The sequence below is a fragment of the Eptatretus burgeri genome, chromosome 16 (genome assembly GCF_056783735.1).
Source record: "Eptatretus burgeri isolate ZD-2024b chromosome 16, Ebu_testis_v1, whole genome shotgun sequence".
Lineage (NCBI taxonomy): Eukaryota > Metazoa > Chordata > Myxini > Myxiniformes > Myxinidae > Eptatretus > Eptatretus burgeri.
Genome location: NC_140976.1, coordinates 10,405,145 through 10,432,819, shown reverse-complemented (window position 1 = coordinate 10,432,819; position 27,675 = coordinate 10,405,145). Strand labels below are relative to the sequence as shown.

The following is a 27,675-nucleotide window of genomic DNA, read 5'->3' as shown; positions in this document are numbered from 1 at the left end:
TACTCAAGAAGGATGTATGGCTCATGAGAAGGTACTGCAGTCAAAATGTTATTCAAGGTCAGTGAAAAAAATTTCCCATGCCTGGATAGTTGGTCCAGACATCACTATGGCTGCTCCTTCTCCCCTCCTTCTCCCCTTTGACCAGACTCTCCTTGTTTCGGGATAGGTCGACCCACGACCAGCAAAACACTCTTCCCTACCTGATAAACTGCTTTCCCAAACGACTTGGTTTCCTGCAATGCAGCCACCATCATGCCGTATCTACCCAATTCACGCAATATCAGGTCGACCTTCCGATCATCTGCTTTCACAGTATCCACGCCCTGTCTTGCTCTTTCTACTGATCCTTCAGAGTCTAACATTGATCAAACATTGCATGTTCCGAAAACCCAGGTCGTATCCCTGCTCTCTGTGCATGATGTGAATGAGGTTGGGAGTTGTGCAAATGCTCCATAGCTGAGCTTCTAATGTGAGAAACAAGTGACAGCATCAGTCACCATCCTGTACTCGGATTAATCCTGACAAGTGATGATGCCATCGCCCCATTAGCCAGGAGGGGTTGGACTTTTGACCTCCAGCAATTCCACCGACGTGCATGCATGGGTGCACGTGCACACACACAATTAAAAAAATTGGAGAGGTGATCAGTAAGTCCATGACATAATGTACAAATAAATAACTGACATCAACTATTCACTACTAAGGGGTTATCTATCTATTGCTTATGTGTGAGTAGGGGAGAGTCGGAGACTAACATTGAAAAATTAAAATTGAGACAAGTAAGAGAAGGTTGGATGATTAGAGAGAGAGAGAGAGATAGGAGGGTAGGGGAGTGTGGAAAGAGCGAAAGACTTTTGGGAATAGATAGCAGGAAGGAGAGGGAAGAGAAGAGACAGGGAGTGGAGAGGGTCGAAAGAGGTAAGGGAGGATGATCTCAAAATCCATCATACTTGCATACATCATTCCTTTCACATCACTTTTAACCTTTGAACGAAATAATCACTGTTATGTCAGATGTCTATATTTGCAACTGGGTGAATCCATACTTCCAATGTTGTGGAAACCATCCATCCATCAGGACCATACTCTGTGCAGAGCGTTGGTGCTGCCAGAGCAGTCTCCTTGGCTATTGGGAACAATCCTGGATGGGTCGCCACTCCGACACCGGATACCAGCAAGCTGGCACTCATTTTGCCATTCTCGGAAGGATGACAGGCAGAGTCAATCCCACCTGGTATTAATTCAACATCCGAGTGGGATTTGAACTCAGGATCCTCAGATCCCAAGCCCACCACCCTAACCATTAAGCCAACACCAGGCATGTTGTGAAAACCACAGAGTAGAAAACAAAGCATAAAGGCCAAGAATAAATGTATGTATCAAGATAATGGACTTTCTTTGGTTAAGTACACAATCAAATGGTGTGTAAATCAATCGTACGTAGAATCCATATGGCAAATAAATCGCCTGTTCAATCATTGAATATTAAATAAATGTCGTATGGTACACTAAACAGCAAAAGTAAATGGTATGTACTTTGTAAATTAAGTAAATAAATCGACCAGCATGCAAGCTCTAGTAGTTATCTTGCTCAGAAGTTAGTGGATTATAATTAGGAGAGCCAAAAGAAGGGCAACCCGAGGGATGCAAAGTGCCAGTAGTTTCACCAAGCCCACCTTGGCCGACGTCTCGAACCAGCCGACAAACTCGTGTTCACGGCAGAACTGATTAAGGAGAGCTGCATGCGAGCCGTCACCCGGGTTCGAGTTTGGGCCGATTGCAACCCCGCTGCCATTTGCCCAGCCCTGGTCACACTTGTTGGCGAGCAACACAGTGGGGATTGCAGCACCGCTTGGGAGGGACACCTTTGAGTCAAGGTCATGTTTCCATTTGGCTACTGCTTCAAATGTTGTCGACCGCGTGACATCAAACACCACGAGGGCTCCCACGGCTTCCTTGTAGTATACACGGGTCATGTTTCCAAAGCGTTCCTGGCCTGGCAAAGCAGAGAGACAACAATCGTCAAATGATCATCAAGCCTCCAATCATCCTGATTTGGTGTTCTGCCCATGGAGCGGGCTGAGTGATCGATCGGGTGGCAGAAAGCTGGGTGAAATTGAAGATCGAGCTAGTTGGGTGAAATTACATAATTCTGGCTGCGAGACCATGTGTAGGGGTAGGAGAGTGTGGAAGGAGTGGGGAAAGAGCGAAAGACTTTTGGGAATAGATAGCAGGAAGGGGAGGGAAGAGAAGAGACAGGGAGTGAAGTGGGTCGAAAGAGGTAAGGGAGGATGATCTCAAAATCCATCATACTTGCATACATCATTCCTATGCATACGGAGACATAATATCAAGTTGAAATTTAAAACATTTATTCCACATCACTACGAGACCAGATTTGTGAAGCTTCATGTTGATTGATTAAGCGGTTCCAGAGAAAACATTGTTTAATATTGTTCTTCAATCCATTATGGCTGCCAAACCTTGTGAATTTTCAATTATTCCTGAACAAACCTGTACACCCAATACTTGGGGAACATTTGTGTGAAGTTTCCCCTCGATCTGTCCAGCCATTCTGGAGAAGAATTGTATAGGTTTTAGGGTAAATCCAATATGGCTGCCAAACCATGTGACCTATGATGTCATATGTGTGAAACTTTTATTCCTCATGGATACATCATACAGTCATATATGTAAAATTTCACCTCAATCTGTTCAGCCACTTCTGAGAAGATTTTTGAAGGTTTTGTTTTTATAAAACAATATGGCTGGGAATCAGATGACTGATGACATCATCCTATTTTTTTTTTCTGTGAACCATTTTAACCCAAGATGATCCTCAAAATTTTCATACTGATCAGATGTAGCGTTCTACATGGGCAATTATGATGTCTTAACGAAGGCACCTATGATGTCATTAAATTAATCACTTATTCTTCATGTGGAGTACTTGCCATGTGCCAAGTTTCAATTTTTTCCTTTGTGTGGTTTCAGAGATACAGAGGTTCAAAGTTTTCCCGTTTTTCAACATCGCTGCTACACCACACGACCTATGATGTCATACTTATGATTGAAACATTCTCCATGAGTAGTTGCATCAATGGTGAAAATTTAGTCTCAATCCGACAAGCAGTTGCAGAGAAAAACATGAAAGTTCTGTGCGGACAAACAAACAAACAGACAGACAAACAAACAAACGGACACAAATGCAATCCCCTCTTCTTTGAAGAGGGTAAAAACGAGTGTTTTCATTGCTCACAGAACCGACCGCTATGCTCAATTGTCTCCTTATTTTCCTATTATGGTTTTTGGCACCAACCCATCAACAGGCAATGAAATTACTCAAAATTTTCAAATCTTTCCCAGCACCGATCATAGCCTTAACATCATGTGATGGTCCCCACGAGGACATGTGACTTACACATGATGGAATTCGCTGCTGAGAACATGTTGCAGTCAGATGCCACAGCAGAAAAAAAAACAGACAAACAAGACCGTGCAAACCCTTAAACCGGTTACCCACCAAGTGAGGAGGGTCTTCGGCATAGCCTATAGCAAGGGGTGCACCAGCGGCCAAAAGTAAATATATACCACAAACTAGAAAGAGCAATCAGAGATTGCAGACCCTCGCCAGGACTTGCTTTGTGTGGTGTTTGTGCAGTTTTGTGTGGTGTATTTTGTGTGGTGTTTGTGTACTGGTTTGTTACATAATTAATAAGAGACATAATTAGAACTGTCACTTTATAACTGCTGGCAGTGGTGACCGGGTACCAAGATGTCCCGCTTTGATACAACCCCGCTTTGATCGGACACCTGACCCTGACCCATGACGTTTATTATTATTATTCAATTGAATTTAGAATGGGATTAAAATAAATTCAATTCAAATCAAATGGAAGACCAAATAGGTACAGTCCTGCATTGGCGTCATCAGAAGGAATCGAAACAAGCAAAAGGCAAAGATGAAGGCATCAGGAGAGACCTGGATAGGATTCACATTTCAGCTGCTACTCCTCTACCCTCAAACCCATCCAGGTACAGTGAGCCTTATTCAAAAAAAAAAAAAATCATAAAGAACCCAGATCAAAAATTTACATAATTCTGGCTGCCAGACCATGTGTCTGATCAAGTTTAAATTTAAAACACGTTTTCCCCATCACTACGAGATCATAATTGTGAATTTTCATGTGGAATGATTAAGCGGTTCCAGAAGAGACATTGTTTAATTTTTTTTTTCGATCCAATATGGCTGCCAAACTATGTGACCTCTGAATTATTCCTTAAGAAACTTGTACACCCGTGGCTTGGGGAACATTTGTGTGACGTTTTTCCTCGATCTGTCCAGCCGTTCTGGAGAAGAAGAATTTTATGCGTTTTAGGGTAAATCCAATATATAGAACACGAAAGTTTTGTGTGGACAAACAATCAACCGACCAACCAACCAACCAACCAACCAATCAACCAACTAACCAACCAATCAACCAACCAACTAACCAACCAACTACCCAACTAACCAACCAACCAAACAACCAACCAACCAACCAACTAATACCAACCAACCAACCAACCAACCAAATGGACCCAAATGCAATACCCTCTCCTTCGGTGAGGGTCATAAGTCGACAATGTACGGTATAAGAGGAGTGAATTTGTTCTCTATCAGTAGGATCTTCCAATTCAAATGAGTACTTTTTATTATTAGTGTTCAATTGCGTTGTCGAATGCTTCTTGAAATGGCAGAAAACTCAAGATTGTGCACAAGAACCTGAAAAAATATTCCAATGCAAGGAAGGATTCACGGTGAGGGACGAATGGTTTCCAGCCACAGAAAACGTCACTCAGTGGAGCGCACACCTCCATCAGGCTGAACAGGTTACGTTTTGTATCTCACTGTCAGGTCGGATTCACATCCAGACCTGAACTAAAATCGGATCGACTTGTTTTTGTAACTTAACCAACTCATCCACCGAGTTTCATCCGAATTCGTCCACAATTTTTTGAGATATCGTGCTATATATCATTTCTTGTCCTATCTCTCAATGGTGAAAAATCACTTTAAAAAGTTCTCATATCTGGATCCAGATCTTCACCAAAATCTCATCAATTCGTACTTGTCACACACCCAACCTGTCCACCACGTTGTGTCCGAATCCATCCATAAGCTTTTGAGATATCCTGCTCACAGACAGACAGGGATGAATGCACAACCTCCGTCCACGTTCCGTGGCGGAGGTCATGTTACACAACAATAAGACGATTAAGATTTTGTCCTTTTGTAAATGTCGTCATGGTGTTTCTGTGGAGAGGAGTCCACAGGACAAGCTGCACCGTCATACAAGCAAACAGGCTGAGTTTGCTTTGTGATGGCGTCTATCACGTCTGTTTGATCACAACTTTCCATGCTCAATCAACACACGAACACGTGCAATATGGACCTTCGAGCATGGTACCCAAGGTTTTGACTCAACCGGTCTTTCGTTAGAGAAAAAATATTTCAGCGAGAAATAAAGAAAAGGACAGATAGCTCAGTTATCGGTGCACCAAATTCGATTCCCATCGGAGTCTAGTCCATGAAATGTGGTCCTCTGCAATGGGCATCCTGCCATGAATGAGGGGACACGATCTGGCTTTCCAGGTTGCAATCCTGTCGACATAAAAGTCGCAAAATCTTTCACCAGCTTAGGCACTTGACCCAGGATACCATGACTGTGTTTATAGCTGATGTGAAATGAATCAAACAGAATATAGAAATTCAGTTTTATGGGATGTAGATGCTTTGTGTTGAAAGTAAAAGATTTTTTTTTTTAAAGAAGCATTAAAAGTTAAATAAATAAATAATGCAGTGTAGATACATCGTTAGGTCTCTTCCGATGTTGAGGTTTCCTCGTCTTAATGTCATCACCTATTGCACCAACAACGCTCAGTTGAGGGTAAGAACGCAGGATCAGTAGATCAGCTGAGGGCAACGTACCTGCAATATCCCAAAGCTGCAAGCGGATGGTCGTGTCACTGTCCCAGTGGAGGACCTTGAGAGCGAAGTCCACCCCGATAGTGGCACGATAGTTTTGTGAGTACAGCTGATGCACGTATCGTTTGATGATGCTCGTCTTGCCGACGCCCAGGTCCCCGATGACCAAGATCTTGTAAAGGTACTCCTTCTTCTCCTCCGCTGCCCTTGGACCCATTTCGAAGGTATTCTTCCAATGGACTTAACACCTGTGTGCTGAGAACAATTGTTTATTTGTTTTTTTTAAAAAGTCTTTTAAGCTTTAGTCAAACAGTGATATCCCTTTGCCTCTCCTTTTGGTATTACCTTTTAGACTTTTTCCTCCCATTCGAGCAACTGGCTTTAATACCTCGGGTTCAACGTCTCCGCCCCACCATTCCACCTCCCTGCCACCAGAATGTCGCGTGAAGTCACTCCCATTCCATCGACTCCACCTCGTGCTGGAAGAGCCAACCCTTTGTCGGGACTCAGGAACAAACGACGAGCCAAGTTGTAGCCTCCATTAATCTCACCAGCACTCTTTGCATCACGGTGCATCCACAGCACCACGTTAAGGTACCCAGGTGGAAGGTTTTCCTGGATTTCCTGATGTGCTTATTATGCAAATTGTAAGTTGCATTTGTTGTACTTAAAAATCTGCAACCTTTCTTTAAACAATGCATATTGCAAAAACAAACAGTAAATTATGGCACAAAGGGATACGACCATGAATTCACCTGTTCCACCGAAACCCCAGAGATGAAAGTGTAAAGTTCTACTGTCATGACGTTCATCAGGATTCAAAGCTGAAATACAATTCAGTTGCTTTCGTCCCAGTCAATGGAGAGACCAATGACGTCATAGAAGAAGATGAAAATAAGGAAGATGAAGAAGAAGCAGAAGCAGCAGAAGAAGAATGATGAGTGTCGCTTCAGCAGAAACCCCTATTCTCAGAGACAAGGGGGAAAATACGGTAGAGTTTTTCACCCAGCCATCCCCATGATGCCACTGACATAATCCTTCATCTTCTCCTACTCCAATTATTTCTTCCTAACCTCCTTTCCCTCCTCTCATGTTCATTTAACCATTCCTGACAATTTATTATTCATACGTACAAAATAAATACATGGACCCCATCACGAGGAGTGTCGATCTCGGACGGGACGAGTGTGGTGGATTTGGCGCCCTGTTGTGGACAATGTGGGAAAGACATAAAATAGAAAAACTGGATTTGGACTTGTATAGGTACAATGAATACATACACGTATATCGTCCATAACAGCCATTTACAGAGACCATTTCCACGTCATGATTTAATGTGAATTGTCCCAAGTGGGACAGAATCTCGTCTCCCGATGGATGGCGGACGGCTTCGGGCTACAGAGGGTGATAAAGAGGGTCTTAGGGTTCTAAAAGGTCCTTAAGGTTCTGGAGGGTCTTAGGGCTGGCTCTTGAGGGTCTTAAAGGTCCTTAGGGTTCTAGAGAGTCTTAGGGTTCGAAAGGGTCTTAAAGGTCCTTCGGGGTCTAGAGGGTCTTAGGGTTCTGGATGGTCTTAGGTGTCTGAGAGGCCATTCAAAAAATACATAATGCTGTGGATTTGGTCTGACAGCCCCCCCATCCCCTTTTACGCTCCATAACGCTACAACAGACACCATCTAAAGTCTAAACTATTACCTAATGCTCGATGAAGACACCCCCGCCCCTTATTTAGTACCTTAAACCTGGGATGCTGTTTATCCCGTTGTTTTAGCTCACCTGGAACATAGTTCTGTGGAATTTATGGGACGGTGCGTCGTCCGTCCGTCTGTCCATCCACAAATACTTTCAACTTCTTCTCTGAAACTACACATCGGATTTCGATGAAACTTTACCACAACGTTCATCACTGGGTATGCACCAAAGTTTGTTCATGGCATTAAAAATAAATCTGGCCCTAAGGGGGTCTACGGGGGTTGCCCCCCAAAATAGGTATTTGCTTTCTTCTCAGAAACTACACATGCAATTCTGATGAAACTTGACCACAATCTTCATCACCCATGATGTATAAAAGTTTGTTCATGGCATGAAAAAAGTCGGGGTCTGAGGGATTCTATATGGGGGTTGCCCCCCAAAATATGTATTTGCATTTTTCTCCGAAACTACACACCCACAATTTCTATGAAACTTCACCACAACCTTCATCAACCTTGATGTAAGAAGGTTTGTTCATTGGATTAAAAAAAATCCATCGGTATTTACTTTCTTCTCCATTATATATTTTGTGGGTCATCCATGCCAACCAGTGGTTGCCTGGTTATCTTATCCAGCCACTACCAGGTGAGTAACCAGGGGTATTGCCCCTATGTTTTTCAGTTACTACAAACTATATTTGAACAAGTGGAGCGACACTCAAAGTACACCGCCCCCATGCCAGATAAATATACATGAAAAAGAGCAATTGGAGAATGCAGACCCTTGCCAGGACTTGTTTTGTGCGGTGTTTGTGTACTGGTGTGTTACATAATTAAAAGGAGACATAATTAGAACTGCATTTTATAACTGCTGGCAGTGATGACCGGGTACCAAGACGTCCCGCTTTGATTGGACACCTGACCCTGACCCATGACTTTTTATTATTATTATTATTATTATTATTATTATTATTATTATTATTCAATTGAATTTATAATGGGATTAAAATAAATTCTATTCAAATAAAATGGAAGACCAAATGAGTACAGTACTGCATTGGAGTAATCAGAAAGAACCCGAACAAGCAAAAAGGAAAGATGATGTCGTCAGGAGGGACCTGGATAGGATTCGCATTCTAAACTGCTACTCCTCTACCCTCAAACCCATCCAGGCACAGCCAAGTGAGCCTTATTCAAAAAGAAAAAAAAGGAACCCATATCAAAATAATTAAATGATTCTGGCTGCCAGACCATGTGTCCGATCAAGTTGAAATTTAAAACATATATTCCTCATCACTACTAGATCATAAATGCAAAGTTTCACATCAATTGATTGAGCAGCTTCTTCAATCTAATATGGCCACCGAATCATGTAACATCAATTATTCTTGAACTTAGGAACATTTATGTGAAGTTTCCCCTCGATCTGTCCAGCTGTTCAGGAGAAGAAGATTTTTTATGGATTTTTGGGTAAATACAATATGGCCGCCAAACCATGTGACTGAAGATGTGTGGCTTCAGCCATTTGTGTGAACCTTTTGTTCCTTATGGATAGGCAGTCCTACCTGTAAACTTTCGCCTCGATTTGTTCAGCCATTTTAGAGAAGAAGAATTTTGAAGATTTAAAATACAACAATAATATGGCCGCTGAATCACGCGACCGATGACGTCATCAATTTTTTTCTGTGGACCATTTTATCCTGAGACGTCCCTCAAAATTTTAATGCTGATCGCATGTAGCGTTCTACATGTGCAATTATGACGTCATAACGAAGGCACTGATGAGAGGAGATTGGAATAATGGGACCATACTCTGTGCAGAGCATTGGTGCTGCTTAAGCAGTCTCCTTGGCTATTGGGCACAGTCCTGGACGGGTTGCCACTCCGACACAGTATACCAGCAAGCTGGCACTAATTTTGCCAACCTCAAAAGGATGGCATGCAGAGTCAACCCCACCTGGTATTAATTCAACAGCTGAGCAGGATTTGAACTCAGGACCCTAGGATCCAAAGCCCACCACCCTAACCATTAAGCCAACACCAGGCATATGACATCACCGATGACATCATAAAAAAATCACTAATTCCCCATGAGGAGTACTTGCCTGGTGCAAAGTTTCAATTTTTCCCTTGGTGTGGTTTCAGCGATACAGAGATCCAATTTTTTTTTCTATTTTTCCAACATGACTACCACACCACGTGACCTTTGCCATCATATTTATCAATAAAACATTCTACTTGAGAAGTCGCTCCGATGGTGACAATTTCGTTTCAATCTGACAAGCAGTTGCAGAGAAAAATACTAAAGTTATATGCAGACAAACAAACAAACGGAACCAAATGCAATGGCCTCTCCTTCGGCGAGGGTAACAACAAATCCTCCAGCGCGTGACATTGCCACCATGCAGCGCGTGAAGACGGAATTGGGAGGGAGCGGTGTACACTAATTGATTGATTAATTATGCAATTAAAATAAATAATAATCGTAAAATAATTAATTTCTCAATCAATTGGCCCATAGCACACCTAAACCACCACTGTTTCATCCGAATCTGTAACTTTTGGAAAATTCAGTAATTCATCGGAAAATGAATAATTAACCAAGTGATTGATTAATCAATAAATCAAAAATACCCTTTATAACAAATCACTTATAATGCTTTAACTTCCTCTTTCATACGTGTGGTTCTCATTACTGTACTATAATGCACTACTCTTTTTCTATTTCAACAGACTGGTCTCTATTCGACCTTTCCTTCATGCCTTGTCGAAAAAGTCCAGCTGTTGCAACGTTTCTTCTCTCCATTCTCTTAATTCGCCTTGATTGCACCCCTCAAGTAATGTCTTTAGTCGCATTTCTGACCGAAATTTTTTTTTTAAATCCCAGTTTGCTATGAATGTTCGCTTTCCTTCAATCGTCATTTTCCACACACAATCACCTTGTCATGGTGGCGGAGTTGCTCTCTTCATCAAAGACTTTATTACGCACTCTCCATGCACTGTCCTCACTCCCCCACACCCCCAAGATTACCTCTGGCTATGGCTTCCCCTCCACTCCCACTTCATGTTTATATGTGTGTTGTACCGTCCACCAAACAGTGATGACTCCATTTACACCTCACTATCCAAAAACATGGACCAACTTCTATCCTCTCATCCAAACTCTCTCTTCCTCATATGTGGTGACTTCAATTGTCATCATGCCAGTTGGCTGGGTGTAGGTACTTCTCTCACCTGCCATGGCACTTCAGCAGAAGACTGCTGCGACTCATTGGGACTGACTTAATTGGTCAACTTCCCGACCCAGATCTCAACCAACGGTACTCCATCTCTTCTGGATCTGATTTTGACAAATTTCCATGAAAATATCTGCTGTTCTTCCTTTGCTCCAATCAGTTCTTCTGACCACATGCTTGTCAAAGTAAACATCTCTCTGGCTGTTATTAGAGACCCACCTCAGCACCGTCGAGTCTGACATTTCACTCAAGCTGATTGTCAGGGTTTTCAAGCAGCCATCAAACTTCGAGACCGGTCTCCCATCGCTACTTTCTCCAACATCAACTCATCCTGGGAATTCTTTCAAAGAAATTGCTCTCTCTCTCTCTCTCTCTCTCTCTCTCTCTCTCTCTCTCTCTCTCTCTCTCTCTCTCTCTCTCTCTCTCTCTCTCTCTCTCTCTCTCTCTCTCTCTCTCTCTCTCTCTCTCTCTCTCTCTCTCTCTCTCTCTCTCTCTCTCTCTCTCTCTCTCTCTCTCTCTCTCTCTCTCTCTCTCTCTCTCTCTCTCTCTCTCTCTCTCTCTCTCTCTCTCTCTCTCTCTCTCTCTCTCTCTCTCTCTCTCTCTCTCTCTCTCTCTCTCTCTCTCTCTCTCTCTCTCTCTCTCTCTCTCTCTCTCTCTCTCTCTCTCTCTCTCTCTCTCTTACAGATTTATCCCCTCTCATCTTCAGTTGTTCTCCCCTTCCTCCCGCCCTTGGTTCACTGAAGCTTGTGGCGAGGCAGTTGTCCTGAAACAACTTGCCTTTGCCTCATGGAAAGCAAACCCAGCTGTGGGTAATCTCAGTTCCTTCCATAAAGGTCAGAACAAGTCTGTGTCTACTCACAGGAGAGCCAGAAAACAACATCTTTCAAATCTTAAGTCTGAACTCTCAAACCTCTATCCCTCCTCCAAATACTGGTGGTGTCTAATCAAATCTGTTTCTGGTGTATGTACCCCCTCCATCCCCTCCCTTACCTCAAATGGCCGCACTGCTGATACCGCGCGTGAAAAGGCTGAATGCCTAAACTCGGTGTTTGCAGCTAAATCTTTGTCCTAAACCCATCACTTTCTGTACTCACCTTACCCAGTCACACCCAGCTGTCCCTGGACTCTGTGCCTTTTTCTCCTGACAAGGTGGAGAGTTTGCTGTCAAACCTCGACTCTGATTGTGCAACCGCTCCAGAAGACATCAGCCCACATGTCCTAAAAACCTGATCCTCTGCTCTTGCTCACCCTCTCTCTGTTCTATTCACCCTCTCATTTGCTCAAGGTCATCTGCCATCTGCTTGGAAATCAGCAAACATTACCACCCTGCATAAAAAGGTGCAAAAACAGATCCCTGCAACTACAGACCAATCAGCCTTCTCCCAATCATCAGCAAGGTTATGGAATCCATCATCACTTCAGGCATTAAATCCTTCCTCTTCTCCAAAGGCTTGATTTCCGATCATCAATTTGGATTCAGACCAGATCACCCCACCCTGGATATGCTGCATCTGCTCTCTCAACAATGCATGGAGATGCTCAATTCCAGACATGAAATCAGAGCCATATCCCAAGACATATCGCGTGCTTCTAACACGGTCTGGCACCCTGCCCTGCTCACCAAGCTCTCTTCCTATGGTATCCAAGGCCATCTCCACTCACGGCTCGCAGACTTCCTCTCCCGTCGCAGCCAACGTGTGGCCCTAAATGGGGTTCCCTCATCGCCTCCTCCTGTACAGGCTGGAGTTCCTCAAGACAGCATTCTCGACCCTGTTCTTTTTCTGGTTTTCATCAATGATCTTTCCGACTCTCTGGAAAATCCTCTTTATCTCTTTGCTGATGACTCCACCCTCTGCTGTACCATCTGTCATCCCTCAGACCGCCAAGCAGCAGCTTCTTCACTCTCTACAGATCTGGATAAAATCACAAACTGGTCCAACACGTGGAACATGTCTTTCAATCTGGACAAATCTCACACTCTCACTATGTTTCTCCGAAAGGACCATTTGGAACTCCTCCCTCCCCCACCCCGCCCATATCTACTTTCTCAACAATCCTCTGGAAGAAGTCCTTTTATTGAAGCTTCTGGGTCTAACCATCTGCCATGATCTTCCTTGGGAAAGCCACATTTCCAACCTGGCCTCCAAAGCCTTTCGCCAACTGGGAATCCTCCATCATGCAAAGTCCTTCCTCGGCCCACCTGAGCTCCTGACCACATAGAAAGCTTTCGTCCACAGCCTGATGGAGTACTGTTGTCCCCTCTGGGATGGTGTTCTTGCATCTCACCTTTCCTAGCTTCACGCTGTGGAAACCAAGGCATTGAGGATCATTGGTATCTCCCGCAGTGAGGCTGAGTCCTTGGGCCTCTCACTCTCTCACCGCAGACAGATCGGTGGTCTTTCTCTCTTCTTCCGTCTCCTCTCCGGTCTCGCTCCCCACCTGCTCTGTCTGTGATATGTTCCCCCCATATTTCCACAGGGCGCTTAAGCTCTGCCGCAACCCCCTTCTAGTAAAACTACCAAAATCATGAATCATTGCTCACCTTCACTCTTTCATTCCTCTTTTTCCCCACCTTTGGAATAAACTCCCACACACTCTTCAATCCCATTCTTCCCTCCAGATCTTCAAAACAGCCGTTTACCACCACCTCTTATCATCCCCCATCCAAAAACCTTGATCTTTCCTACCCCCGTTAATCCACTCCAACCCCCCTTCAAATACCCTGCTTTCCTTCCTGAAAGTCCCTGTAGTGTCCATCTTGTATACCCCTTTTTCCCTGCCCAATCCCTCTCCCTTCCACAGATCTCCTAATACCTCTGTTCCCCACTGTTTTGTCCTTCCCTCTCCCACCCCTCTTGTTTCCTGCCCCCCCCCCTTGTTGTGCATTGTGTGTTCACTCTCATACGAGCCTCGACAAGGTATACAAAAAGAAACTTGTTCACTGTCATGTCCAAATATCAGCTTCCTCGCTCAAAACGTGCCTGAGATATTGCCCAGATGAGAAAGGAAATAGATAAATTACTAATAAATCCATAATAATCAAGTAATTCATCAATTAATAGATAATTTTAAAATATTTTTTAAAAAACTCTTTATCGCCAAATGACTTGTTCGCTGTCGTGTCCAAATTTCAGCTTCCTCGCTCAAAAGATGGCTGAGATATCGCCCGAACAAGCAAACAAGAAAGAAAACAAACGGAGGAAAAACTGAGTACTCCCTTCCTTTGGCGCCCGGCGATGACGTCATGCATCACCTGCATATGGAATCGGGAAGGAGCGGTGTACAACAAGTAAAGGTGGTGGTACAGTGTACCGTCAAAAGACCAGGCAGCAGTCGGAATCCCTGTAATGACGTCATCAGACAGATCACTCAGAGCAGTGGTTCTTAACCTTTTTTGTTATGGACCCCTTTTTGTGTCATGGACCGCCTGGTGTTGGCTCAGTGGTTAGGGTGGCAGCTTGGGATCCTAGGGTCCTGAGTTCAAGCCTCGTTACTCTCTGAATTAATTCACCAGGAGGTTGATTCAGCCTGCCATCCTTCCGAGGTCGGCAAAATGAGTCCCAGCTTGCTGGGATGACTGAGTCATTCGAGTATCCTGCGTCGGAGTGGTGACCCATCCAGGATTGTACCCAATAGCCAAGGAGACTGCTTCGGCAGCACCAACGCTCTGCACAGAGTATGGTCCCAATGGGGGAATGGGGACCCCTTTGAGAATCTGGTGAAAGCTACGAAAAATGCACATAAGCACATAAACACAAAATTTTGCATACAATGAATAAATTTTATTGCGTAGGAAAATTATTTCCTTCACATACCGTCATAATCAGAATACAAAAACAATCTTTACAAAGAATATAATCTCACTTGTTTCATGCAAAAATCAATGATCATTCCCTGAATAAAATGAAATATATCCAAATTGTACAAATTAAACAAAAAATAAACTTCAAATCTGCTCAAAAGTACATTTCAGTGAGAAGGCTGTTGTTGTTTGGCTGCAATAATAAGATGAAATTGTCGAGTGGTCTTTGACAAGACAACACGCATGTCATGTTTGACGTCCAATCGATTTCTACTTTTCGTTTTGATGGTAACAAGTGCTGAAAATTCTGACTCGCAAAGATATGTGGTTACAAATGGAATCAGAGCTCCCATAGCTCGCTTTTCCAGATGAGGGTAGGCTTGTGTCAAGGAACACCAAAATTCTCCAAGACTCTTCGAGTTGAACTCATGTCGTATCATTCCCTTTGTCCTCAGGTCAATGAGGTAATCTTTGGCAAGGTCTGCATCAGTAATACAGTTTATATCAGCAAGGAAAGGATTACGAATCCACGTTTGAACTTTAAGGTCATCTGAGCAGAAGTAACCTTCAAAAGAGTTCTGCAGTGTTTCCAGGTGTCTGCACATTTCTGCCTGTAGAGAAATTGGCAGGGCTTTGTCTCTCTCGACTCCATCCTGCAGAAGCACTTCCTCCAGCATTGGAAAGTTTGCATAGTTGTCTGCCTCCAATCTCCTCTTCCATAGTGGCAGCTTGGCCAAAAGAGCTTGCAGGTTTTCAGCAGCATCCATAATGGAGACTGCAGGGCCTTGAATCGAAAGACTTACCACATTCATATGGCCAAAAATATCCATCAAATAAGCCAAGCCGTGAATGAAATCCTCCCTGGCAAACGGTTCCTTTTCTCTCAAAAAAAGTGAAACTTCTGCTCGAAGTTCCATGAAGCACTTCAAGACTTGTCCTCTGGAAAGCCAGCAAACTTCTGTGTGGGAGAGAAGAACTTCATATTCTGCTCCCATTTCGTGACAAAACCTCTTGAAAACGTGATGATTCAGAGCCCTGGCTATGATGAAGTTGACGACTTTCACGGCAGTCGACAACTTTCACGGCCGATGTAGGAAACAGTGAGTCACGATGACGTGAGGAGCTTCTTTCTTCACCGGAGCAGTAAAACCAGATGTGTTGCCAAGCATCGCAGGTGTTTCATCTGTGCACAGAGCACCAAAATTTTTCTTCCAGTCAAAGTTTTGCTTGGCAAAATTTTTTCAACATTTCTAAGATGTCAATGGCCTTTGTAGTTTCCAAAAGGGGCTCACAAAATAGGAATTCTTTGATGGCATTAGCATGCACATAATGGACGAAAACAAGGAGCTGGCTACACTGAGAGATGTCAGTACTTTCATCCAGTTGCATACTGAAGGGAAATGGCGTAGCTGCCAATTCCTCCATGACCTGCTTCAAAATATTAAAATAAATATCAACTATTCTGGAATGTATGACATCATTTGACAAAGACACTGCTTCAATTGGTTCGCGGGTGCCAGCAGTGACCACTATTTTAGTTGTGTTTGTGTGTCTGTCTGTCTGTTTGTGACTCTCTCCAGAGCATAGCTCCATGATGTTTGATGCAGTCTTGATGAAACTTGGACACAAGCGAGATATCATGGTCTAATTGTGTCTTTTTGTATGAGGGGCGTCCCACGCCCACTTTTTTATGAGGGGCGTCCCACGCCCACTTGTGTGCGGAGCCACGCCCACTTGAACTTTTTATTTATTTATTTATTTTTCTCGATTTTTTTCTCGCAATTTAATTTCCTAGAAACTGTGCGTAATGTCCATAAGTGCAACATATAAAAAAAATCCGATTTGATTTGGTCAATTTTGAAGGAAGAGATAGGTTTTTACGGTGGGGCTTCCTCAAAAGCTTCCACTAACTCAATTGTACCTATCGTGGCATTGTTCAATAATGCCCGCGAACCATCGGCGCCTCCCGGCTTGTTTTCTTCCTCGGCTCCAATCCACAAACCAGCTCGACCATGTCCAGGGCACATGGCTTTACTAAAGTCTCTCCAATTGTGTGTGGCTTTTATTGTTTGGCAATGCGATAAGCAACCTTGTGGGAAGCTTCAAGACATGGGTTTTGTGTTGGCGCAATTCCAAGTTTGGGCAAAGTTCCAACCTTTTCAAATTGAGCCTACTTTGCATGAAAAAGATCCACACTGTCCGATGTATTTTCAGGATGGACAGACGTGGGGTGCTCCTTCAGCTTTGCTGGCTTCATGTTTCCATTGGCAAGAACCTTGCCATACAAGAAACACTGTGGCTTTTGTGTCCCATCACGTTCAGTGATGTAAGTAAAACCAAAGGATATGTAGGCTTCATCGTACTTCCTTTTCTTCGACATTTCCAACTTAAGCTAGGTCTGCCAAAAAATGTAATAAAATAATAAAAAAATAATAATAATAATTAAATAAATAAAACACTGTGATGTAATTTTCTGGAAAACAGTAACCAGTGAACAAAAATTAAATTAATAAGTTTAGGCTAGCTGTGTGTTGGAAACATAATTGAGGCATTCTTTTTTTTAATTAAATCTCGGATCTGCTGGATTAACTGCTGGTCACACACAGAACAAAACAAAAACATTTTTCCTGACTGGGTCAAAAGGCAACAATAATGGCATGCTCAAAGGAATTGTTCACTTATCCTGGGTTCATGATATGTCGACATGAGCATACATTAAGATCGAGTCCCCTGAAATATGAGACGAGCTCACTGATTCTACTCCAAATTAATGATAATACCCGGGTATGGGGAATGTAAACATCTTCGAATGGAAGGAAATGGAGAAAAACATGGTACCCCAATATTTATATTCAGTTCCATGCATTATTTATCTATTAAAATATGGATGAAAGATATACAACATATTGTAATATAGAAAATAAATGCAGATAAAAACATGGCTAACAGGAAGGAAAATCAGAGCCAGTGCGTGACGCAGGTAGATGGAAAAATTATATTGATGGGTAATTGAATATACAGTATAATTGTAAAGGAAAAAAAGACATGGATCTGAAGATACTATAAAGTTTTAAACTTCACCAGCATATGAGAAGATTCCTGAGTCATGACAAGCCATGGAAAGTGAGAAATAAGCACTTAATTATGGAGTGGCACTGGGTGGAGGTCGTGTAGACGACGATACCAAACTGTAAGCACGAGGTCGAGCTGCCACAACTAAAATCTGGGGCAGGGTACATTTTCTTCAATTTCTATTGACGGGAACTATTCTAGAAGTCATAACTTGATGACTATGACGACTGTATGTTACCTGACTGTGTACATTCGGTGGCATCCTATTTCAACCTACCTTCCAGATATACTAGTCTTCAGTAAGCAAGAATAAGTACATAACATCCAACATAACAAAAATACATAACAAATAACATAACAAACAAAAGTAACATAACACAAGTCTGAAGACGACGATGGTTTACGAGCGGTATTTGACGATGTAGATTGTTTCAGAAGTCAAGGATGAGACAATGTGATAATATTTGACCAAGTTATAAAATGATCAACATGAGGTGGTACGAGTGACAGGTTATTAGCTGCAAAATGTCGAAAACCCGGTTTCGTTCAACAACTTTCAAATTTTGACCTTTGCATAACCTTTAAAGGTCACAAAACAATGTGGACATTAAAATAAGGAAACAGGATAGGTGCTATAGTTTAATGGAGTTAGTTTGTCGAAGAAGGTCGAAAACCCGGTGCGATTCCCACAACTTTGAAAATTTGACCTTTGTGAACTTTAAAGGTCAAAGGTCAAGGATTATGACCTTTGGTGCAAAACTTCCTCTGGAACATTCCAGGAACAATGTAACGTCATATAGGCTATATGGCATTTCACACTCTTCGGATTATCCATACTTTGATGAAATCAGCGTTAAAACAAACTTGAAGGGGGCGCCACGGGCAAGGTGTTCGAGATAGAGAAAAATGGTTTTGAAGACTTTCGGTGGGAATGACCTCAACATTATGCACAAAAAATATTGTCATCCGAGCTCTCAACGTTTGGGCGGTCAGATGATTTGTCAAAATTCGAAATTTTCTGAGTTTGTGGCCTTGTGACCTTGACCTTGGGACGAAAATGAAAAATCGAGCTCTGTGGGGCTATGCAGGTGCCATTGGGCTAACCAAATACCGAAACCCCTACCAGATTCGACAAACCCCTAGGAGAAGATGGATTTTTATGTCAAAATTCACAATTTTCTAAGTTCGTGACCCTGTGACCTTGACCTTGGGATGAAAATGAAAAATCGAGCTCCGTGGGGCTATGCAGGTGCCATTGGACTAACCAAATACCGAAACCCTGCCAGATTCGACAAACCCCCTAGGAGAAGATGCAAATTGAAATCGGCTACCCCCTAAAAACACAATTCGCAATTTTCTAAGTTTGTGACCTTGTGACCTTGACCTTGGGACGAAAATGAAAAATCGAGCTACATGGGGCTATGCAGGTGCCATTGGGCTAACCAAATACCAAAACCCCTGTCAGATTCGACAAACCCCCAAGGAGAATATGCAAATTGAATTTGGCTACCCCCTAAAAACACATGTTTTTTGGGCGTGGCTCCGCCCATAATGGGCGCACCACGCCCATTTTCATAAAAACACAACTAGATCATGATATAAACCTCCCACCAAAATTTTATCAGGATCGGATCAAAACCCACGGAGCTATGCTCGGGACAGACAGAGAGACAGACAAGCCGGTAGGCAGACATGGGTAGTCGACTGCCCAATAGAACCTGACGCGATGTGCCCGTTCGATGGGGAATGACCTGAGGATTAAGCACAAGAAAATTCATGATTCTAGCTTCAAGGGTTAATGCTGCAGATTGTTTTTTCCCATATACCCCCACACCCCCACATTTAAAATACCCCCACATTTAGAGGTTTTTCGGCCATTGCTTGGCAATGGAGGGGTCCATAGCAACGGTTCTTTCTGACACATGACTAGGACATACCATGAACCTACCATACCAGTTTCATGTATATCTGACTCATAGTCTCTGAGATATAACGAACTTCGTTTTTTTATTGTTTTCGACCAGGGTTCATTCAAAGTCTATCTTCTCCGACAATTTTCATAGGATCCGGCTGGAAATTTTTGACAATATGGCTGGATGTACTGCCCACAGTCGCTCGTGGCCTGATTTTTGATTTTTCAAAAATTTCAAAGTCCCGTTGCTAGGCAACGGTGGTGTCCATAGCAACGGTTCTCATTTGCACATAACTCGGTCATGGTATGAACCTACCAACCAAGTTTCATCGAAATCGCCATTGCATTAACGGAGCACTGGACCGAACAGACAGACAGACAGACAGACAGACAGACAGACAGACAAGCCGGTCGGCGGACATGGGTAGTCGCCTACCCAATAGAACCTGACGCGATGTACCCGTTCGATGGGGAATGACCTGAGGATTAAGCACAAGAAAAGTCATGATTCTAGCTTCAAGGGTTAATGCTGCAGATTGTTTTTTCGTTAAAATACCCCCACATTTAGAGGTTTTTCGGCCGTTGCTAGGCAACGGAGGGGTCCATAGCAACGGTTCTTTCTCACACATAACTAGGACATACCCTGAACCTACCATACCAGTTTCATGTATATCTGACTCATAGTCTCTGAGATATAACAAACTTCATTTTTTTATTGTTTCCGACCAGGGTTCATTCAAAGTCTATCTACTCCGACAGTTTTCATAGGATCCGGCTGGAAATTTTGACAATATGGCTGAATGTACTGGCCACAGTCGCTCATGGCCCGATTTTTGATTTTCGAAAAAATAATTTTTTAATGATTTTTCAAAAATTTCAAAGTCCATTGCTAGGCAAAGGTGGTGTCCATAGCAACGGTTCTCATTTGTACACAACTAGGTCATGGTATGAACCAACCAACCAAGTTTCATTGAAATCGCCATTGTATTAACTGAAATCGCCATTTTAAATACTGATAATAAGGGTAGAACAAATCTCCAAAAAAAAATTTTTGGAAAATTTTTTTTCCAACTACATCAACAACCCAACAGACAGACAGACAGACAGACAGACAACAATAACGAATATAGTGGTCACTCATTTTTTTCGTGAAAATATTTTTTCACTTTTTTCATGAACCAAAAAATAAGTACATAGACAAAAAATAGAACTTTTTTTATAAAAAGCTAGCGAAAATAAATTTTAAATCATTTTTATGCGCCTGGTTCACGGATCCCTTGAGGCCCATCCACGGACCCCAAAGGGGTCCATGGACCACAGGTTAAGAACCCCAAACTCAGAGTGATGTAATCGTTTCTAAATACTGTTTGTTCAATTTCTTTCATGAACAAATTAGGTTCATTGTTCGGTTGGAATAGCAATAATAGAATTTAAAGAAACTAGTGCGTGCCAGTATGTGCAGCTTCGTGCCTGCAGTAACAGGTCCCCAGCATCAATTGTGACGTCATATCAAACGAAGAAGAAGAATTGTGATGACTCCTCTCTCTCCCCCTCCTCTCTCCCCCCTTCTCTCTCCCCCCTCTTCTGCCCCTCCTCCTCTCTCCCTCCCCTCTCTTGCCCCCCTCTCACCCCCTCTCTTGCCCTTCTCTCTCCCCCTCCTCTCTCCCTTCTCTTGCCCCCCTCTCAACCCCCTCTCTTGCCCTTCTCTCTCCCCCTCCTCTCTCCCTCCCCTCTTTTGCCCCCCTCTCTCACACCCCTCTCTCCCCCCTCTCTCCCCTCTGCTCTCTCCCCCCTCCTCTCTCGTCCTTCTCTCTGTAAATGTATTCACAAATGTCTACCAAGCACAACGATTAATTCCAACCTTGGGAAAAAACAGCTTTCAAACCCTTGGGAAACAGCTGTTTCCCTTGGGAAAATTCAATCCTTGGGATTAATTAATAATTTGAATAATAATCAAACCTTGGGATTAAATAAATTAATAATTAAATAATAATCAAACCTTGGGATTAATTAATTAATTCAAACCTTGGGCTAAAACAGCTTTCAAGCCTTGGGAAACACTTGGGAAACAGCTGAAATGGATGAGGAAGAACGATATCAAACTTTGAAAAAACACATAATCAGGTCCCCAGTGTCGATTGTGACGTCATACCAAACGAAGAAAAAGAATTGTGACGTCAATCGTGCCAAAAAATTTTTTTAAAACATTAATTGTGACGTCATTCGTGACGTCATAGCACCGTGTCTTGTCAATGGTCGACACATAAATGGCCGTAACTTGGGAACTGCTTGTCCAATTCATATCAAACCTTGAAAAGGCACATCAGCGGGTCCCCAGAGCAATATTCCTGGCAAGTTTCAATCAGATCGGACTGGCGGTCGTCGAGAAACGGCGGTCGCAGACAGACAGACAGACGCACAGACAGACGCGCGCACGCACGCACACACACACACACACACACACACACACACACACACACACACACACACACACACACACACACACACACACACATTGCTGGAATTATTGATAGATAAAGCGAATTGCTTTTATCATTAATGTATTGAATATGTTGGAGTGGTCCTTCTTCCTCAACTTCGGATTTTCTAAGCTCCAACCCCCGGAATTCGTTGGAATAGTCGAGAAAACTATTCTGGTGTTTTTATTTCAAATTCCAACAACATTTACCTCTCCATCAGCGACCTTGAAGTTTAGCCTCAGTTTCTCGTGGCAGCTGACATTTGATCGACGACGGATCGACCTGTGCTGAACTTTAAAACGCTCCTGTAATGTCCAATGGTCTCTTTTGATGTGATACGTCGATCTGTGTGTTTGTGTAATGTGTATTACTCGTTCTTCTCACCGACCCCCTAACATTTTTTTTTTTTTTCAGGGTGAAACTTCAAGGTCGATGAGGGAGGGGTAAATGTTGTCCGATTGGGAAAAAAAAAGTTCACCAGGAGAGTTTTCTCGACTATTCCAATGAATCCCGGGGGTTGGAGCTTAGAAAATCCGAAGTTGAGGAATAAAGACCACCCGAGAATACGTGTATAATTAAATAATTGCTTTTTTAAATGAAGGGTGCCTGCAACAAAATTGTCATCAATTGATGATTTGCCAGGTAGCTTAGATGGCAGAGCAATGGATGGTTCACCAGAGGACCTGGGTTTGATTCCTGGTCTGAGTATGTAATTGTTCTCACGTATACATATCTTTGTTTGCCTGTTCATTTGTATAATTGGATAATTTAGATGCAATATATAACGGCAATGGAAACACCTCCCCTCCCCCCTGTAACCCTGTAGCACTCCGTAATGCTTGGACATATACACCACCCCACGTCCAACCCCCCCCCCTCATTCATTATGAAATTTTTGAATGGCCCCAAAGAGTCTGAAAGATCTTCAGGGTATGAGGTGTCTTAGATGATCTTAGAAGGTCTTACAGGTCTTACAGGGTTTTAGGGTTACAATGTACCCTCTCCTCTGATGAGGGTTATGAAGAGGTTAAAATAAGAAGTGCATATTAAACAACGAAACATCTCGTGAGATGATGGAATCTCGTGATATGTGATCGATTGACATATTGTACAAAGGATTATATTTTGAGTTAATTAGTTAATTATTTCCACCTGGATGGAATTTATTTTTTAAAAGGCTCCATTAGTTTTAGCACGTCCACTCGTGAATCATCTTCCCGAGTTTCCAAACCATCCATTGAGCTGCTTCAGAGAAGTAGGGAAAAAACAAAACATGTTAATGGACCCATTGACTGACAGAAGAAAGGAAGGCAGGAAGGAAGGAAGGATGGACTGAAGGACAGCGTTGTGGCTTTAAAAGCTCTTTTCGACTCTGTTGTAGACATGCTAATAAACCTGAACAGGTCTACAAAAACGCAGCCAGGCAAAGCCCTGCAGTTAAGCTTCAAGGGTTAAGTTAAGCTCTTCATTCATCTGCAGCCAAAAGCTGCAAGGAAGCATCATTGTCTGAGGGCATAGCTGTGCTGTTGATGCAGTGCCCCCTATAGGTTAGGGCAAGAATATGTAATTTGTTTTTGAATTATTATGTCAGCAATAGCACCCCCATTCTTCACAAAGGACACCATGAAGGGATCTTTAATGTCTACCAACTAATTCCGGTCGATGTGATATTTGTTTAACATCCATCTGAGGGGCAACACACACATTGATTAATCACCTTGCCTGTTAAACACCAGGATGAAAGTTTATAGCTGGGTCAGGATTCAAACCCAGGATAGACAGCCTCGAGGTCAGTGGTTCACACCTCTAAGCCATCCTGTCAGCCCGTAGGTCAGTGAGAGTAGAAGAGATTCGAGGTGGGTCTGGAAGAAAGAATGAGGTGACGAAGGATGCCACTCTTGGGGGGGTTTGAGCGAGGAGTACGAGACACAACATGGAGTTCATTCCACAGATGAGAGAATAGAGGGATGAAGGAATGGAAGTGAACGTTCAGCTTGGACTCGGAGAGGGAAAGCAGGTGTGAGTTTGTGGAAGAATTCCCACAGCCCCAGACGACTTTGGGGAGGGGTGGGGTCATTTTGACAGCTGATCCATGTGCAGGGGTGGTGTGGGGTTGGCACATCAAGAGGTCAAAAGGAAGACAAGGCAGGAGGAATGTGGCCAGAAATGAGACGATAGAAATAGAAATGTCCTCCAACCTGCCTGCACTGGGAAAGAAGGCACTGGGACTTTGCCTTTTAGAGATGCCAATAATATGAGAAGTCTTGGAATCCATGTCATCTCCAGAGAAGCAACATTGGAAGCAGTTGTACCAGTCCATCGTGGAGAATGATACGCCATAATCATGCGATGAGCTCTGTCTGGCTTAGAATGTACTTGTGGCTCTACAGAGAATACCAATTAAGGCATTGACCTGCTTTCAAGACTGATTTGGAGATGTGGTCATCCAAAGACAGGTTTTTGTAGATTGTGAGGCCTGTGAACTCCAGGGATTGCACCTCTTCCAGGGATCTATCAGAGTTTTTTTTCATACAATTGAGGCTCGTGGAGGAGTTTGTGGAACAGTAGAAAGACAGAGGGGAACACCAACATCAGGGTTTAAGGACAAACTAGAGCGAGACCTGGACAAATAATGGATGTGGGGAGGAATGAGGGGTCGAGGAGGACGCATGGGAGTGGACAAGATGGATATAGAAGCAAACTCTCAGGAGGAAAAAGTGGAAATTTGGAAACAGGTGGGCTTGGGGTGGGGATTGATGAGGGTAGAGAAGGTAATCGTTTTGGATTTGGGATGATCTGAGATGGTGGTGAACAGCTTTCTTGAAGTCTTGGAAGGAAGAATGAGATTGAAGAGAATGTGGAAGTTGATTCCACAGGTGGGAAAAAAATGAGAAAGAATGATTTGAAGTGAGCAGTGATCCTGGATTCAGGTGGTTTCACTGGAAGGGGGTTGTTGGTGGACTACATGCACCCTGCAGAAACCTGGGGTGGGAAAGCCTGGAGGTGAGGAGTCACTTGGAGACTCAGCTTCATCGCAGGAGATTCCAATGATCTTGAAGGCCTCGGTTTCCACGGCATTAAGCAAAGAAAGGTGGGAGGCAGGGGAGCCAGTCCAGAGGGTAGAGCAGGACTCCATCGAGCGATGGATGAAGGCCTTATAGGTGAATAGCAGTTCAGGTGTGCCACAAGGACTTTGCATCAGCAACTGGCTTTGCAAGCCAACTTAGAAGTGTGGTTTGCCCAAGAAAGATAATGACTGAGAGTGAGACCCAAATGTTAGATAAAGAAACTGAGGTGTTTGACGGTTGATCCTTTAATAGAGGGACAGAATGAGAACATGGAATGTGAGTGAAAAAATTATTGCATTGAGTCATGGTCCAGGTTGCCAACCAACAACCTCTTTTTTTCCATAACTGTAGGATGCATGGGGTGGACAAGATGGAAGGAGGCCACAGCAGCCTGCCTTTAAGAACGGCGCTGCACTGCTCTGTACAGGATGGAGTACTCATCAACATCGTACGAGGATTTTACAGGGAAGTGGAGAGGTCACTTTTGAAGACAGAATTTAAGGTCGGTCCAAAAATGCTGCCTTTCGGCACCAGCCTCAACAGAAATGTCACATGACAGAATATCAACGTCATCATTTCCAGGCAGCATGTGGGTGCAGGTTCCCATTGTGTGCTGCCTTTTTGGCTGCTGGTTGCATCATTGTTTAGGGGCGCAGCTATGCCGCTGACGCAGTGCCCCTATTACGAGTATACTAGTTCTCATTTCGCTGACCTCAGAAGGATGACAGGCTGAGTCACCCCCTGGTGTTAATTCAGTGGCCAACGGGGCTCAAACTCAGGAACCTAGGATCCCAAGCCACCACCCGAAGCGCTAAGCCAACACCAGGCTACTGGGTGCGGGTAAAGATCGTTTCTCGCAGGGGCCTGGCAATGCCGCTGATGCAGTTTCCCCTCCAGGTAAAAACAGGAATTTCTAATTTAATAATTTGTTCAAGGTGCCAGCGAAAACTGAAAGACAGATACCGTGGGATCTTCCACATCCACCAACTAATGCCGGCAGACAGGACGCCCAGTTTAACGTCCTTCCGAGGGACGGCATACACCTTGACGAATCACTCTGCTCGTGAAATACCGGGATGCTTTATTGTTGATCAGGATTCAAACCCAGGCTAGATAGCTTCGAGGCAAGTGAGCGTATCACCAAGAGCATATGTTTATTTAAGTCAGTTCAAGGGTCATCCCAAAGGGTTTGTCATACCTCCATAACTGACTTTGTGAGTGGCACTAATAAATCCATTTTTAAACCTTTATTCACATCTCATTATCCTGTAAAATAAATATCTTCTTCAAGCACTTTTACCAGCAGTCAAAGCAAGCTAGTTGATCTGAGCACAAAAGTCTTCTGCCCTGAAGTGTCCCCAATGCAATGGACCCGGCTATGTCTTCTTCAGACACAAAACGACTTGTCCCAATGGCGACGGACACAAAATGTCTTCTTAAAAGATTCACGGATTTTTTCTGAACAACTCCGTGTGCATTTACCTTCGACCTCACCGGGAATTTAGGAAGAGTTCAAATGTCTTCTTTCCTCAAGATTTCTGCCAGAGCCACGTCATCGGTAGTGAAACGCCATGATTTTTAAATTTATTCCTGAGACAAAACAAGGTGTGTGTAAACTTTATAATTACCAGAAATATAAATGAAATAATGAGACCAGTCACTTCGAACTTTTACTTAACAAGCTCAAATGAGCTAAGATCCTCGTCTTCTTAATGATGACGTCATAAAAACGAATATGACGTCATTGTGATGTATCAGGTTTGCGATAAATTATCTTTGCTAATGCCCAGCTTGATTCCCGCAAACAAAATTCAAACAGCTTGCCTACTTTCAGAGATAATGGAATAGGCGATTTCCATTAGCGGCGATATTATGACGTCAACTATTTTTCCTCGAAAGAATTTCCAAAATCGGAGATGGTTACTGCCTGCACGTGGGCTTTCTGCATATACATGGCAAGTTTCACGAAGATCTGATGAAAACTCTGGGTTGTGAAACAAAAAATGTCAAAAATTAGGAATGATGTCATAAAAATTTATACGACGTCATAGTGATGTATCATATGTGCGGTAATTCATTTCTGCTAATGCCCTGTTCGATTCCCGCAAACAGAATTCAAAAAGCTTGCCTAGGTTCGGAGATAATTTTTTAGGCAATTTCCATTAGCGGAGATATTTTGACATCATAACTTTTTTTCTTGGAGGAATTTTCAAAATCGGAGATTGTTACTGTCTACGCAGGGTATTTTTACATATATATGCCAAGTTTCAGGAAGTTTTCATGAAAACTGAAGGCTGTGAAACAAAAAAGTCCACAAGAACAACAACGTGAGTAAGGCTTAGAGATCCTCCACGAGGATCTAAAAATGTCAAAAAATAGGAATGACGTCATAAAAAATGATATGACGTCATAGTGATGTATCATATGTGCGGTAATTCATCTCTGCTCA

General features: G+C 43.1%; 1 protein-coding gene and 1 long non-coding RNA gene across 6 annotated transcripts in view; one reads left to right on the top strand and one right to left on the bottom strand.

Moving 5' to 3' along the window:
* Positions 1–6,391, bottom strand: part of LOC147010497 (ras-related protein Rab-32-like) — a 30,506-nt gene extending 24,115 nt beyond the window's left edge. For 3 of the 4 annotated variants that reach the window (XR_015052349.1, XR_015052350.1, XR_015052348.1), the window contains exons 1-2: positions 5,972–6,332; positions 1,677–1,996 (exon numbers count right to left, since the gene is read on the bottom strand). Coding sequence is in view for 1 of the 4 variants with exons in the window: in XM_085859446.1 (XP_085715572.1) it covers positions 1,677–1,996; positions 5,972–6,185 (534 nt within the window). In the remaining 3 variants the exon portion in view is untranslated. Of the gene's footprint in view, positions 1–1,676; positions 1,997–5,971 lie in introns of all 4 variants that reach the window. The other variant, XM_085859446.1, reaches the window with a different exon arrangement.
* Positions 1–26,884, top strand: part of LOC147010496 (uncharacterized) — a 50,686-nt gene extending 23,802 nt beyond the window's left edge. Inside the window, exons 2-3 of one of the 2 annotated variants that reach the window (XR_015052354.1) lie at positions 6,404–6,562; positions 25,578–26,884. This is a non-coding gene — a long non-coding RNA (uncharacterized LOC147010496). Of the gene's footprint in view, positions 1–6,403; positions 6,563–6,783; positions 7,366–25,577 lie in introns of those variants that run through there. The other variant, XR_015052355.1, reaches the window with a different exon arrangement.
* Positions 26,885–27,675: the final 791 nt, after the last annotated feature.